The sequence below is a fragment of the Garra rufa genome, chromosome 4 (assembly GCF_049309525.1).
Source record: "Garra rufa chromosome 4, GarRuf1.0, whole genome shotgun sequence".
Lineage (NCBI taxonomy): Eukaryota > Metazoa > Chordata > Actinopteri > Cypriniformes > Cyprinidae > Garra > Garra rufa.
The window spans coordinates 12314328-12328752 of NC_133364.1; the positions used below are offsets into that span (position 1 = coordinate 12314328).

At 32.5% G+C, this 14425-nt stretch overlaps 1 protein-coding gene across 1 annotated transcript in view; it reads right to left on the minus strand.

Annotated features, from left to right (window-relative positions):
* Positions 1-922: 922 nt before the first annotated feature.
* Positions 923-14425, minus strand: part of tmtc2a (transmembrane O-mannosyltransferase targeting cadherins 2a) — a 48193-nt gene continuing 34690 nt past the window's right edge. The window contains exons 3-12 of the mRNA XM_073838656.1: positions 12462-13293; positions 12260-12374; positions 10061-10146; positions 9782-9966; positions 9604-9682; positions 7968-8089; positions 2783-2864; positions 2315-2429; positions 1796-1859; positions 923-1633 (exon numbers count right to left, since the gene is read on the minus strand). Coding sequence (XP_073694757.1) covers positions 1454-1633; positions 1796-1859; positions 2315-2429; positions 2783-2864; positions 7968-8089; positions 9604-9682; positions 9782-9966; positions 10061-10146; positions 12260-12374; positions 12462-13293 — 1860 coding nt within the window. The 3' untranslated portion in view covers positions 923-1453. The remainder of the gene's footprint in view (positions 1634-1795; positions 1860-2314; positions 2430-2782; positions 2865-7967; positions 8090-9603; positions 9683-9781; positions 9967-10060; positions 10147-12259; positions 12375-12461; positions 13294-14425) is intronic.

The following is a 14425-nucleotide window of genomic DNA, read 5'->3' on the forward strand; positions in this document are numbered from 1 at the left end:
AGAGGAAATGATCAAAGAACTTCAGTGACAAATCAAAAGAGGTATTTCTGATTTTCGCCATATATATCAAAAGAACGTCAGCGCTGAAAAAAAAGACTCCTCCTCCTGCATATCGAGACACACTGAGGATACACACACACCTGCCAGAGGCAAAAAATAGTCACACAGAATAAAGAAGACATTAAAGGTTTTAGAGAGAGGAAGCACTTTAGGATATTTACAGCATCAGCACCTGCTGAGATCCAGAGACTGATAAATGCTCACTTTTTGATATATTGCCCTCTTACAGTAAATAAATAAATTGATTAAAATTATTCAAAAACTTACACCAAGTAAATTAATTCTACAGCATGACAGGAAAAGTAGTAAGTAATCTTATTCCATTTTCTCAATTTATAGTGTTGACTGCAATCAGTAAACTCAACCACTGAAACTAAAACAAATAACAATAAAAAACAATTATATAATTATATATAGATATATCTTTATAAATAATTACAAAATATAATAGGTAAAATAGGTAACTGTTGTTCTTCTGAGTAACTGTTACCTATTTTACCATAATAATAATAATTATTATTATTACTACTAGTACTGCTACTTTTAATAATTATTGTTAAAAAATGGCACACAAATCAATGTAAATAAACCGCTTCCATTCAATACACATGAACTATAAAGTACATGAGCTTGTACGTTGAATGTAGCAATGTGTTACTCAACCACAAGATGACAGCAAAACACTATTTATTCTAAGGACAGGCTGCAATGTGCGTATTATACTGCAATGCGTTACTCTCCAACAGATGGCAGCAAACCATTTATTGCAGAAACTAACTGATAAGTGTCTTGTTCTTTGTCCATATTGTTTAACCGTTTTTTCTCATAATGACGACTCTTAATGACTTTATTTCTGATCAAACTGACATTTTATTTGTGTAAAATGTTTTGGGGAAAAGCCTGAAATTAGACATAACAGAGCTTCATAATAGACTGAGGTCTGAGTGATGAGAGATACTGAGAATTTACCTTCTATTAACAACCACTGTAGGCAACAAACTTTTCCTTTATCAACAATAAATTAAGAGGAGACATATTAAATATCAGCATAATGAAAATTTCAACATTTTCCTCCATAAAGACAATGAAAAGGTCATTCAGTTGGGGGGGGAAAAATAAATCACTGAAATGGTGAGTCAGTGCTCTCAGAAGAATACAATCCAGCATGATTCAAGCAAACACCATCTCTCCTGTGTCCGTGCACTTGACTATTCTTTTACACGTTCAGGGATCTTTATTGTCCAAAGCAGACTTTCACAAAGGCTCCATCTTCATTCCCTACCTCCAGACTAGTTCAAGTTTTAACCAGTTCCACCAATACCTCTCCATAAGCGCTGAATCAGCACACAGCTCGAATCAGATGATAAGTATCAGCAGGGGTCCCATCAGCAAATCACGTCCCGGAGGCTCGTAGACCCTGTTTCTGCATGACGTTCCAGAGTTTGTGAAGGTTGGACTGAGTAATGAGGTCGTCTGGTTTGAGCTGCAGCGCACGGAGGTAGTTGCTCTCAGCTTCCTTCAGCTTCCCATTAAGATGGAGGATCGCCCCGAGATTCATCAGAGCTGCTGGATGCTGGGAAATCAAGACAGATTCACAGATATAGATAAACAGGATAGGGAATTAGGTTTAAATAATAGTAAAATGACATTCCAAAACAGTATAAGCAACAAGTATGATAGAAGACAGTGTTTTAATCTTTAAGAACATGAAAGAATGGCTTAAGAAGGTGCTTACATCAGGTCTTAAATCAGCTGCCTTCCCATAATACCTTTCAGCTGCCTCATTCAGACTGGCCTGCCTGTGGACAAACACACACATTAAGTCGTTATTATTAACAACAACAAACATTTGACGATCTAAAATCAATATGTGACCCTGGACCAGAAAACCAAAGTAGCATGGCTATATTTATGGCAATTGCCAAAAATACGTTGCATGGTCAAAAGGATTTTTTAATGCCAAAAATCATCAGGATATTAAGTAAAGATCATGTTCCGTGAAGATTTTGTAAATGTCTAACTAAATATATTTAAATGTAACATTTGATTAGTAATATGCATTGCGAAGAACTTAACTTGAACAACTTTAAAGGCGTTTTTCTCAATATTTCGTATTATCCTATTTTAACAAATCATACACCAATGGAAAGCTTATTTCAGATGATGTATACATTTCAAACAAATTGACCCTTAGGACTGGTTTTGTGATCTAGGGTGGTCCAGATTTAGCTGTGTAGGTTTTTGAGACACACACCTGAGCATATGAGCTGCACTGAACACCACCTCAAACTCTGAACTGTCCAGCTCTGCTGCTTTCTGAGCCATCGCTGCTGCCTCTCCCAGACGAGACTCTTCCAACAGAAACTGACCTGACACAGAAAGAAAGACAGAGGAGTTCACAGGATTGAAAACAACTCAAAAACAGCAGGCCAGAAGCCCACAGGTCAAACATTCGAAGATAAAGCAGAACAAGCATCCAAAAACACAGAGACAAAGAAAGGGAGTGGAGGACGAAGGAGGACATGACAGCATAGTGAACCTTAGTATTTAAAAGCAGTATATAAAAATATTGTAATTATTGTAATAAATTACAAATTCTAAATACGTTTATTTACATCAATTCTATTCACAAATAAAATAAATAAATGCTGGGATATAATAACGCCAAGTACATTTGAGCACTTTATCAAACAAATTAGCAGGGAAGCAAATCAGACTGTACCGTAATGCATATAGCAGTTTCCTCTTGCAGGATCCAGCTCTATTGCCTTCAGGAAGTAATGCTCTGCTTCAGACTTCTGTCCCTGTGGAGAAATTAAGAAATAATTACACCTGCACCCAATGTTATTCATTTTAATATTACAATTGTCCTATATACATTATCAGTCAAAAGTTTTTTGAACAGTAAGATTTTTTGTTTTTTAAAGAGGTCTTCTATTTGAATATCTTTTAAAATGTGATTTATTATTCCTGTGATTTCAAAGCTGAATTTTTAGCATCATTACTCCAGTCACATGATCATTCTAATATTCTGATTTGCTGCTCAAAAATAATTTATTAGTATTTCTTTGATAAATAAAAGTTCAAAAGAACAGCATGTACCTGAAATAGAAATCTTTGTTAACATTATAAATGTCTTATCTTCTGATTAATTAAAAAAATAATAAATACAAAAATATATTGATTTTTGAATGGTATAGTGTATAATGTTACAAAGGCTTTTTATTTCAGATAAATGCTGATATTTTTTTTATAATTTTTATAATATTTTATATAAATGTTTAGGTAAAATAGAAGCTTTTTTTTTTTTTTTTTTTCTCTCAAGAAGTCTCTTCTGCTCACCAAGCCTGCATTTATTTGAAGTACAGTAAAAACAGAAAAAAAAGCAAAAATATTTCAAAATTTTACTATTTTAAAATGTAATTTATTACTGTGATTTCACAACTGAATTTTTAGCATCATTACTCCAGTCACATGATCATTCTAATATTCTGATTTGCTGCTCAAAAATAATTTATTATTATTTCTTTGATAAATAGAAAGTTCAAAAGAACAGCATTTACCTGAAATAGAAATCTTTTGTAACATAATAAAAACATTTATAATCACTTTTGGTCAATTTAAAAAATAATAATTACAAAAATATATAGATTTTTGGATGGTATAGTGTTTAATGTTACAAAAGCTTTTTATTTCAGATAAATGTTGATAAATGGTGAAAATTTATCTTTTTTATAATTTTTATAATTTTTATAATTTTTAAACAATATTTTATATACATTATATACATTTTATACATAAAATATTGTTTAAAAATTATAAAAAAATATTTTTTTATAATTTTTAAACAATATTTTATATACATTATATACATTTTATACATAAAATAGAAGCACTTTTTTAAAGAAGTCTCTTCTGCTCACCAAGCCTGCATTTATTTGAAGTACAGCAAAAACAGTAAAATTTTGAAATATTTTTGCTTTTTAAAATAACTGTTTTCTATTTGAATATATTTTAAAATTTTATTACTGTGATTTCACAGCTGAATTTTTAGCATCATTACTCCAGTCACATGATGCATCAGAAATCATTCTAATATTCGGATTTGTTGCTCAAAAACATGTATTATAATTATTTTTAATGTTGAAAATAGCTGAGTCGGAATTTTTTCAGGTTTCTTTGACGAAAATAAAGTTCAAAATAACAGCATTTATCTGAAATAGAAATCTTTTGTAACATTATAAATGTCTTTATCATCACTTTCGATCAATTTAAAGCATCCTTGTTAAATAAAAGTAATAATTTCTATAATTTATTAAAAAAACAAAACATATATACCGACTCAAAGCTGGAATGGTATCGTGTATAATGTTACAAAATATTTTTATTTCAGATAAATGTTGATCTTTTGGATCTATCATTTTATCAAAGAATCCTAAAAATAAAATTATTTAAAAAAAATAAAAATATAAAAATGGATAATGTGACACTGAAGACTGGAGTAATGATGCTAAAAGTTCCGCTTTGAAATCACAGGAATAAATAACATTTTAAAATGAATTCAAATAGAAAGCTAAATATTTCACAATATTACTGATATTGCTGTAATTTTTATCAAATAAATCTTGTGGAGCAGAAGAGACTTCTTTAAAAACATTAAAAATCTTACTGTTCAAAAACTTTTGACTGGTAGTGTATTACGCTAGTCGTTATCAAAGTGTGGGAAAGTTTGTTTCTAATAAAGTACACTTCCTTTATGGTTCAGCGCTGATTGCTTCCATGTTGGTATTACCTTTGCAAATGTTCTTGTCATAAGCAACTAAGTTATATTAGACTTGCTTTACTAAACGGTTCTGTGGCAAACACTTTTGATAAGAGGATAAAGCTTGGCTACGGTTCACAAAACTACATCCAAGAGCGTTCAAAAAATGTATAGGCCTATAAAACTTAAAGTCAAGGTTGCAAAAAGCGCTAAACGTCTTCAGATTTGAATCCAAAAGGGTAAATACAAAACGAGCTATTGTTTTAGTCTAAACCTGCGATTTAATCTATCAACTAAAGCGTTAAATTAGCTTTAGAGGTTGTTTAGGAACATATTTTCAATAAAACAAACGTTCAAACACCTTATATAAGGCTGGCCTGAATCCTTCAAGTACAACATGCCCTGACTTCAGACCATTTGACACAAAGTAACCCAGCGAATACACTGCACTTCCTCAACAGGTGGTCAAAAGTTCACCAGTAACCTGTTTTCAATAAAGTAAGAGAGTAATTACATTAAGCGCGGTGCTTGAGGGATAATAACCGGTTTTAAGCTCTGTGTATTAAGTGGACAGGCCGGTGGGGGGGGGGGGTTTAAAGTGAGCAAACAGGTCTGAGGCAACAGTCTGGACTCTTGACCAGCCGTGCCGAGATTCAAACCCAAATCAGATTATAGGGAGGATATGAGATATCACGTCCTGGGGGGGACGCAGCTGCTCGACCTTTCTTCATCACCCCTCTCCATTTACATCATAGTGGTCAGAGAGGAAAATATCACAAGCGACTGTTTCTGTATATCTTACGCAGACAGAGAGAGGGTAGTGAAAGGGGTGGAATATAAATAGGAAAAGACAGGTTTTAAAGGCATCATCATGTTGATGTTGATGTCTGAGAGATGTTTTTCTGTCAATGTTCCTCTCAAGGACAAAGCAATTAAAAGAAACCTTGGCACTAAGAGCCCTAAGAGTTATAGAGTTATAGTTTAATATGCAGAACATGAATATAAAAATAAAAATAAATAAATAAATAAATAAAATTGCAACGCTTAAGCCAAGAGTTAAGTGCCAATAAATAAATAAATTAATTAATTAATTAATTAATTTTAGGTTTAAATAAGTGCTGTCAAATAGATTAATCATGATTACTCACATCTAAATAAATGTTAAGTGCTAATAAATAAATTAATTAATTAGCTTTAGGTTTAAATAAGTCCTGTCAAATCAATTAATCATGATAACTGGCATCCAAAAAAAACATGTGCTGTATGTGTAATTTAGGTTTATACATTCATACTGAAAATTTAATAGCCACAGTATGTTAAAAACCCAGAGACCACAAGTAAAAATACTTCTATTTTACCTAAACATGAATATAAAAACATAATAAAAAATATATAATGTAAATAAATGAATAATTTAATTTTAGGTTTAAATTAGTGCTGTCAAATCGATTAATCGTGATTAATCGCATCCAAAATAAAGTTTTGTGTCTACATAACATGCGCGTGCTGTGTATATGCACATATTCAGTTTTTTACATTCATACTGAAACATATAAATAACTTTTAGGTTTAAATTAGTGCTTTGAAATCGATTAATCATGATTAATCACATCCAAAATAAATGTTTGTGTTTACATAACATGCATGTGTGGTGTGTATATTTACATATACATATAAATATACACAGCATACACACATATTCAGGTTTTTACATTCATACTGAAATACATAAATAACTTTTAGGTTTAAATTAGTGCTGTCAAATCGATTAATCGTGATTAATCACATCCAATATAAAGGAGAAACCTCTTTCTGAGACCACAGGTAAAAGTGCTTCTATTTTAACTAAACACAAATATAAAAATATAAAAAAATAATTAATTCATTTTAGATTTAAATTAGTGCTTTCAAATCGATTAATCACGATTAATCGCATCCAAGATAAAAATTAACATAAAATGAGGGTGTGCTGTGTATATTAATAAAATTAATATATATATGTAAGGGATAATCAACGGTTTGCCGTGCGTTAAAGGATTTTAAATGCACGACGTGGAGGCTAATAACCGCCCGACGCGAAGCGGAGGGTGGTTGCCTCCGCGAAGTGCATTTTAAATCCTTTAAGGCACGGCAAGCCGTAGATTATCCCGCTTATTCCATGGTTATAGACAAATTAAAACTAGGATTGATATTTGCAACGCAAAATTCGACTGAATGGATAAAAAAGACGGTTATTTTCGTCAGTTATGGCACGCAGCTCTAGCATTCTGGCCGCTTCCAATCAGACTCAGAGATTAAATAGTCCGGTAAAAATCACATTTATTTGAATGAAATATAGCATTTGTTTCAGTAGATTATCGATCGACCAAGAGAGAGTGTAAAGGCAAGATAGAGGACAGTTGTGTGTGTGCGTAACGTTACCTGCCTGCATGCTGTGCGTCTCTCTCTACAAACAACAATTCTTTCAAAAACAGCAGTTTTACCACCCTGTTGCTGAGGAATATAATGTAGCTATCTAGTATCTAGGCTATTTAAGTAAGGATCGCAGGCAAACGCTGACAAGAAGTTTGGCAGCACAATGCGATCTCCGACCTCTCTCTCTCTCTCTCTCTCTCTGTGTGTGTGTGCTTTTGCGTGCATCAATTAAAGCAGCGCATTAATATAGAACGGTGATTAAACTGACTTGGAACTACCTGTGCATTAAACGGTTTTACTGCACACCTGCCAGCCAATCAGAATCCAGTATCCAGACATTCCATGGAATAAATATATATATATATATATATAAATTCATTAGTTTAAAGCTTAAAATTTTGTGCTGTCAATTCGATTAATCGCAATTAATCGCATCCAAAATAAAGTTTTGTACCTACATAACATGTGCGTGTGCCGTGTATATTTATATATACACATAAATATACACAGCATACGCACTTACGTAAACACAGTTTTATTTTAGATGCGATTAATCGGTTTGATAATCGCAAATATGTTTTTTAATTGCATATTTTCAATGCGGTCTCAAACTTTGAGGCATCACTGTATATTTAGTTTTATCTTCCACATGTTATTCACAATGGCTGTTTGACAGAAGAAAAGCTCACAAACACAAAGGGGAAATAATGCACTTGTCAGTTTGACTCACCATGATAGACAGCAGTTTCCCATAGGTCAGGTGGGCAGGAATATGATCGGGTTTGGCCTTCAGTGACTCTCTGTACCAATGCCCTGCCTCCTCTAGATTATTCAGTCTCATATATGCCTCACCTGTGGGCCAAAAAAAGAGGGATGTGTAAAATACAGTTTGAGGAGTTATGGATGACCTTTGCAATATTAACGTCCTGTGTTTTAATCCCTAGGAAACTCATGTATTAATAAAAATGTACATCTTGAATAGACTCTAAAGTTACTTTAGATAAAAGCATCTGTCAAATGAATAAACGTAAACTCGTCACATCTCCGGACACTGAATCAGTAACACAAGGGCACATTATTTATGTATCAGATTCAAGTCACATCTCCAGATGTCTTTTTTCATCCTAATAGAAGGAGAGGAGGAGGATTGCAGCTTAATACTGCAAAGGAAGAAACTGTGGAGATGGTTTTACAAATATAGGTTGACTTTCTTTGAACCATACTATAAATGTAGTATAGTAATGTATAAGGTAGCATAGAAAAAGATATGAATAATAACATTTTAGGACATATTTTTAAATCTTAATCAAGAGTTTTGTTCGCAAAAAATCTGTCATAATACAAACTCAAACTGTCAAAGAAATTTGTGAATGAGCATTTATACATCTACTATAAATTTTATATAATTTAAATATCGTAAATACTATATTAATGTAATATTATAGACTTAAATAATAAAATTTAAGTATACAGTCAAACGTTTTTAAAGAAGTCTCTTCACCAAGCCTGCATTTATTTGATCCAAAGTACAAGAAAAACAGTACAGTTTTGAAATATTTTTACTGTTTAAAAGAACTCTTTTCTATTTGAATATATTTAAAAATGTAATTTATTCCTGTGATCAAAGCTGAATTGTTAGCATCATTACTCCAGTCACATGATTTTTTTAGAAATCATTTTAATATTCTAATTTGCTGCTCAAATTTCTTCTACTTATTATTTTTTCAGGTTTCTTTGATGAATAGAAAGTTGAAAAACAGCATTTATCTGAAAGAGAAATCTTTTGTAACATAATAAATGTCTTTACCATCACTTTTGAACAATTTAAAGCATCCTTGCTAAATAAAAGTATTAATTTCTATAATTTGTTTTGATATTTTCCAAGCTTTTGAATGGTATAGTGTATAATGTTACCAAAGTTTTTTTTAATTTAAGATAAATGCTGATCGCTGGATCTTTCCATTCATCAAATCATATGACACTAAAGACTGTAGAAATGATGCTGAAAATTTAGCTTTGATCACAGGAATAAATTACATTTTAAAATATATTCAAATAGAAAGCAGCTATATTAAACAGTAAAAATAGTACAATATTACTGCTTTTGCTGTATTTTGGATCAAACAAATGCATGCCGGGTGAGCAGAAGAGACCTCTTTAAAAAAAATCTCAGTGTTCAAAAACTTTTGACAGGTAGTGTATATAATTTAAAAGTAATTTATTAAAGTTTCACGAGGAAAAAACAATAAAATGGAGAGAATGAGCACATAGCCCTAGATTAATAGGATGTTAATTTACCATATAATTTATGTAGATATTCAAGTGCTTTTATAATAAACACTTTGACTGAAAAAATAAATACTGACCCATCATATTATACAAACTCTGTGGTGCGAACTGTCGTGGCATTTTTTGCACAGCCTGTTTATAAATGGACAGTGCCTCCTGTGGACAACAAACAAAAACAACCTGTCATAAGAACAACCAGGGGAAAAAACAACATCATTGCGTGCACTAGTTGTGCAACCAAATTTCAATGAATACCTCATGCTGGCCCTGCTCATGAAGCAGCTTGCCAAGGTTGTACAAACAGCTGGTGACAGAGCTCTTGTGGGCATGAGGGTCCTTCAGGTTCTCATCGGGGATGTCAGCGCAAGTGTGAAAGGTGCGCTTGGCCTCTTCAGTATTCCCCTGGGAGACCAAGATGATGCCCACGTTCAAGTATGCAGCTGTGAAAGAGGACAAAAGGGAGAACTACTTTAAAAAAAGACACCGAATTATCCAATACTTCACATACTTGTACAAATGAAGAGCTGAACTCACAGGCCAGAGTCGGTCTGCTCCCAATGGCCAGTTTATAGTAATGCAGAGCCTCGGAGAATCTCTCGCTCTCTTGTAGCAGCAAACCACTGCATGAAATAAAGCACACATTGCTTTTAAGTTTGAGAAGTGATATGTGAAGTAAGAAGGAATGTGATGAAGCACTGAGGGCTCTGCTGCTCTCCAGGGTTAATGAGTGTTTGAGATGTCTCATGCTTTTTAAAGCCTGCAAATTAGGACTAATGAAAACCCTGTCACATACACAAGCCCTGAGCAAGAGATACAGCAAACACTTCCACTGCTCATCAGCCTCGCACTCTCGTTTTCTGAATGCTAAGTAGGACTCTTCCAGTACAAAGTATCTTAAATTCTTTGCCATTTTGGCCATAGTGTTTAGCAGTGAGCAATATTAATGGCACGCATCCATATTGTGTACATCTGTTCATGTCTGTTGCTCTGCAAGTCATGTTAATTGGATTATGTCAGTTCCCATGGAAAACTGGCTCAGATAAAGTGCTGTATGACCTTGACAAAAGCAACACTCCCAAATACTGTCTTGAGAATATAGTGAGAAAGTGCTGTGCAGTCAGCCATGCAAAATCACTATTTGATAACTAGTGAATAAAATATAAATAAAATAGAATAAAAATAGAATTTTAAATGCAAGGTAAGTAAATATTTGAAGACTAGAGAATTAAAAAAATGAATAAAAGTAGATTTTTAAGTGCAATGTAAATAAGTGTTAGAAAACTTCAGTGAATAAAATAAAAGTAAACTTAAGTGCAGGATAAATAAGTATTTGCAAACTTTAGTGAATTGAATAAAATAAAATAAAAAGTAGAGTTTTAAGTGCAAGGTAAATACGTATTTGAACACTAGTGAATTAAAAAAAATTAAAATAAAATGAATATATAAATAAAAGTAGAATTTTGAGTGCAAGGTAAATAAGTGTTTGAACGCTTTAGTGAATAAAATAATAAAATTAAAAGTAGACTTTTAAGTGCAAGGAAAATATGTATTTGAAAACCAGTCAATAAAATAAAATAATAAAAGAAAATAAATAATTTAATAAAAAATAAATAAAAGTAGATTAAGTGCAATGTAAATAAGTATGAACACTAGAGAATAAAAAAAATAAAAGTAGACTTAAGTGCAAGGTAAACAAGTGTTTGCACACTTTAGTGAATAAAAAATAAAATAAATAAAATAAATATATAAATAAAAATAGAATTTTAAATACAAGGTAAATAAATATTTGAAGACTAGAGAATTAAAAAAATGAATAAAAGTAGACTTAAGTGCAAGGTAAACAAGTGTTTGCACACTTTAGTGAATAAAAAATAAAATAAATAAAATAAATATATAAATAAAAATAGAATTTTAAATACAAGGTAAATAAATATTTGAAGACTAGAGAATTAAAAAAATGAATAAAAGTAGAATTAAGTGCAAGGTAAACAAGTGTTTGCGTTAGTGTTAGTGAATAAAAAACAAAACAAAATTAAAAGTAGACTTTTAAGTGCAAGGTAAATAAGTATTTGAACACTAGTGAATAATAAAATAAAATAAAATAAAATAAAATAAAATAAAATAAAATAAAATAAAATAAAATAAAATAAAATAAAATAAAATAAAATAAAATAAAATAAAATAATAAAATAAAATAAAATAAAATAAAATTAAATTAAATTAAATTACAAGTAGAAGTGCAAGTGCACTTTAAGTCCAAGGTAAATATGTATATGAATACTAGTGAATAAAATAAAATAATAAAATAAAAACAAATAAAAGTACTTTTAACTGCAAGATAAATAAGTGTTTGAACACTTTAGTGAATAAAATACAATACAATAAAATTAAATAAAATTAAAAAATTACAAAGAGACTTTTAAATGCAAAATAAAGTTTGGTAGTTTACAAAAATAAATTAAAATGAAACAAAAAATATAAAATACTCCAAGCACCACATACTCAAATGAAATATAATGCATTGTCATTCTTGCATAACATGTTGCATAGTGTTCAGATACTTATATGTTACGTTTATTTATACATTTATTTTTAATATAGCCAACCAAAGCAAAAAAAAAAAAAAGTTTGGAAAAAAAAAATAATTAAGAAAAAATGAATGGTTATAGTAATTCTGAAAAAAGGTTTAGTATAGTTTATTTTCAGAAGCCGATTGTGTGTTTATGTACTCACAGGTTGTAAAGCATATCTGCCATATTTCCACGGTAATGAAGAGCATTTCTATATGCTTTCTCAGCCTCAGCCATCTTTCCCTGGTTCTTCAGGACATTACCTAGGTTACCCCAAGCTGAAGGAAACAAGCAAAATAAATTTCCCTAGTATTTATTTTGGCAGAACTATCTGGTACTGCAAAATTCAAGTTCTCCAAACTCACCTTTAGCAGGGTTTACAGCAATGCCAGACTTGTACAGCATCTCCTCGCTCTGCCAGTCCTGGTTCCTCCTCACAGTCTTCAGGCTGTAGATAAGCACCAGACTCGCAGCACAGCTCAGCAGGAGCGCTCTGGAGCATCTCGACCTGCAGCGCACAAACAGGCTCCTCAACCCGACGGTCACAAGCAGACAGAAGCCCATACTGGGAATGTACAGCACCCGCTCGGCCACCACAAAGCCCACGTAGAAGAACATATTAGTGGCTGGGATGAAGGGCAAAACCAGCAGCCCGAGGGAAAAGATGACCACATTTTCTGTGGCTGGGAGGGATTTTTGTTGGGTTTTGAGAGGTTTATGATACCCATTTCTTTTGGGAGAGTTTAAGTCCCTGTAGTGATTGTCATCATGATTATGGCAGTATCCATTAGTCGCAGACTTTCCATTGCTCATATGTGATTTTCCGTTTGTTTCGCCGATTTTAGAGAACTGTAGTGATGGGTTTCTTAAGCCAAACCATGAGAGGACAGCGAATCCTGAGTAAAACAAAACCGACTGAAGGTTTCGCCAATCAGCGATGGATCTGAGCAGAGGAATGGCATCCATTGACCAGTCAAAGCTGAGTTTGTCAGGGCAGAGAAGGAGCCAGGCATTGACAGATGGCAGGTACAGGAACGTAAGTGCTCTGGTCAGGAGATGAGGAGAGTCAGCTGCAGGGTTGTCCGAGTTGGAGAAGTTTGGAGGCTTGTTGCCCATCCAGTAAAACCGAGCTGCGAGAAGAATGATCCCCCAGCCAACCAGTGATGCTAGACTGACCAGCAAGCTCATGTTCTTCCTCTAGAAATGAAAAAATTGCACATCTGTCAACACTTATTTCATTGTCCAGAAACAACATTCAACAGTGGACATACTTTCCCACCACAATACATAATAGTCAACATTTGAAGTGGATCAAAACCTTTCATCAAATTGTCCTATAACCAAAACAATACCCATTTCTTGTCTTTTTTAAACCACTTCAAATGTTGACTACTGTAATTTCCACCACATCTTGCATGATGTATTGTTTGTAGCATTTGAAGATGGAAATAACAATGGTGAATATGATATTAAGATTTTAACCTGGAATAAAATGGCAAACACTATTGTTGCATTGGTAAACAAGTCCACTAATCTTGAAAAAAAAACTTAATTGGGGCAAAATAGTTTAACGTGCTGAAAATACTTGTATAATTTTTCAATAATAACCGCTAAAACAGGCTAAATTTGTTTAGCGTGGTGAAAATACTCGGATAATTTTCCCATAATAAACACTAAAACGGGGCAAAATTGTTTAGTGTGGTGAAAATACTAGGGCATTTTCCCATAATAAACACTAAAACGGGGCAAAAGCGTTTAGCGTGGTGAAAATACTTGGATAATTTTCCCATAATAAACGCTGAAATGGGGCAAAATTGTTTTGTGTGGTGAAAATACTAGGGCATTTTTCCATAATAAATGCTAAAACAGGGCAAAAACATTTAGCATGGTGAAAAAACCCTGATAATTTTCCCATAATGAACACTGAAATGGGGCAAAATTGTTTTGTGTTGTGAAAATATTAGGGCATTTTCCCATAAGTAGTGCTGAAACGGGGCAAAATCGTTTAGCGTGGTGAAAATACTGATCATTTTCCCATAATAAACACTGATACAGGGCAAAATCATTCAGCGTGGTGAAAATACTCTGATCATTTTCCCATAATATATGCTAAAACGAGGCAAAATCATTTTGCGAGGTGAGAATACTTGGGTGTGGCAAAATTATTTTGACAATTGTCTCTTAATCAACTGTTTTGTGTGGTGAAAGTACTCTGACAATTTTCCCATTAAAAAAAAATGGTGAAACCGGGCAAAAACATTTAGCGTGGTGAAAATACTCTGATAATTGTCCCATAATAAACGCTGATACGGGGCAAAATTGTTTCGTG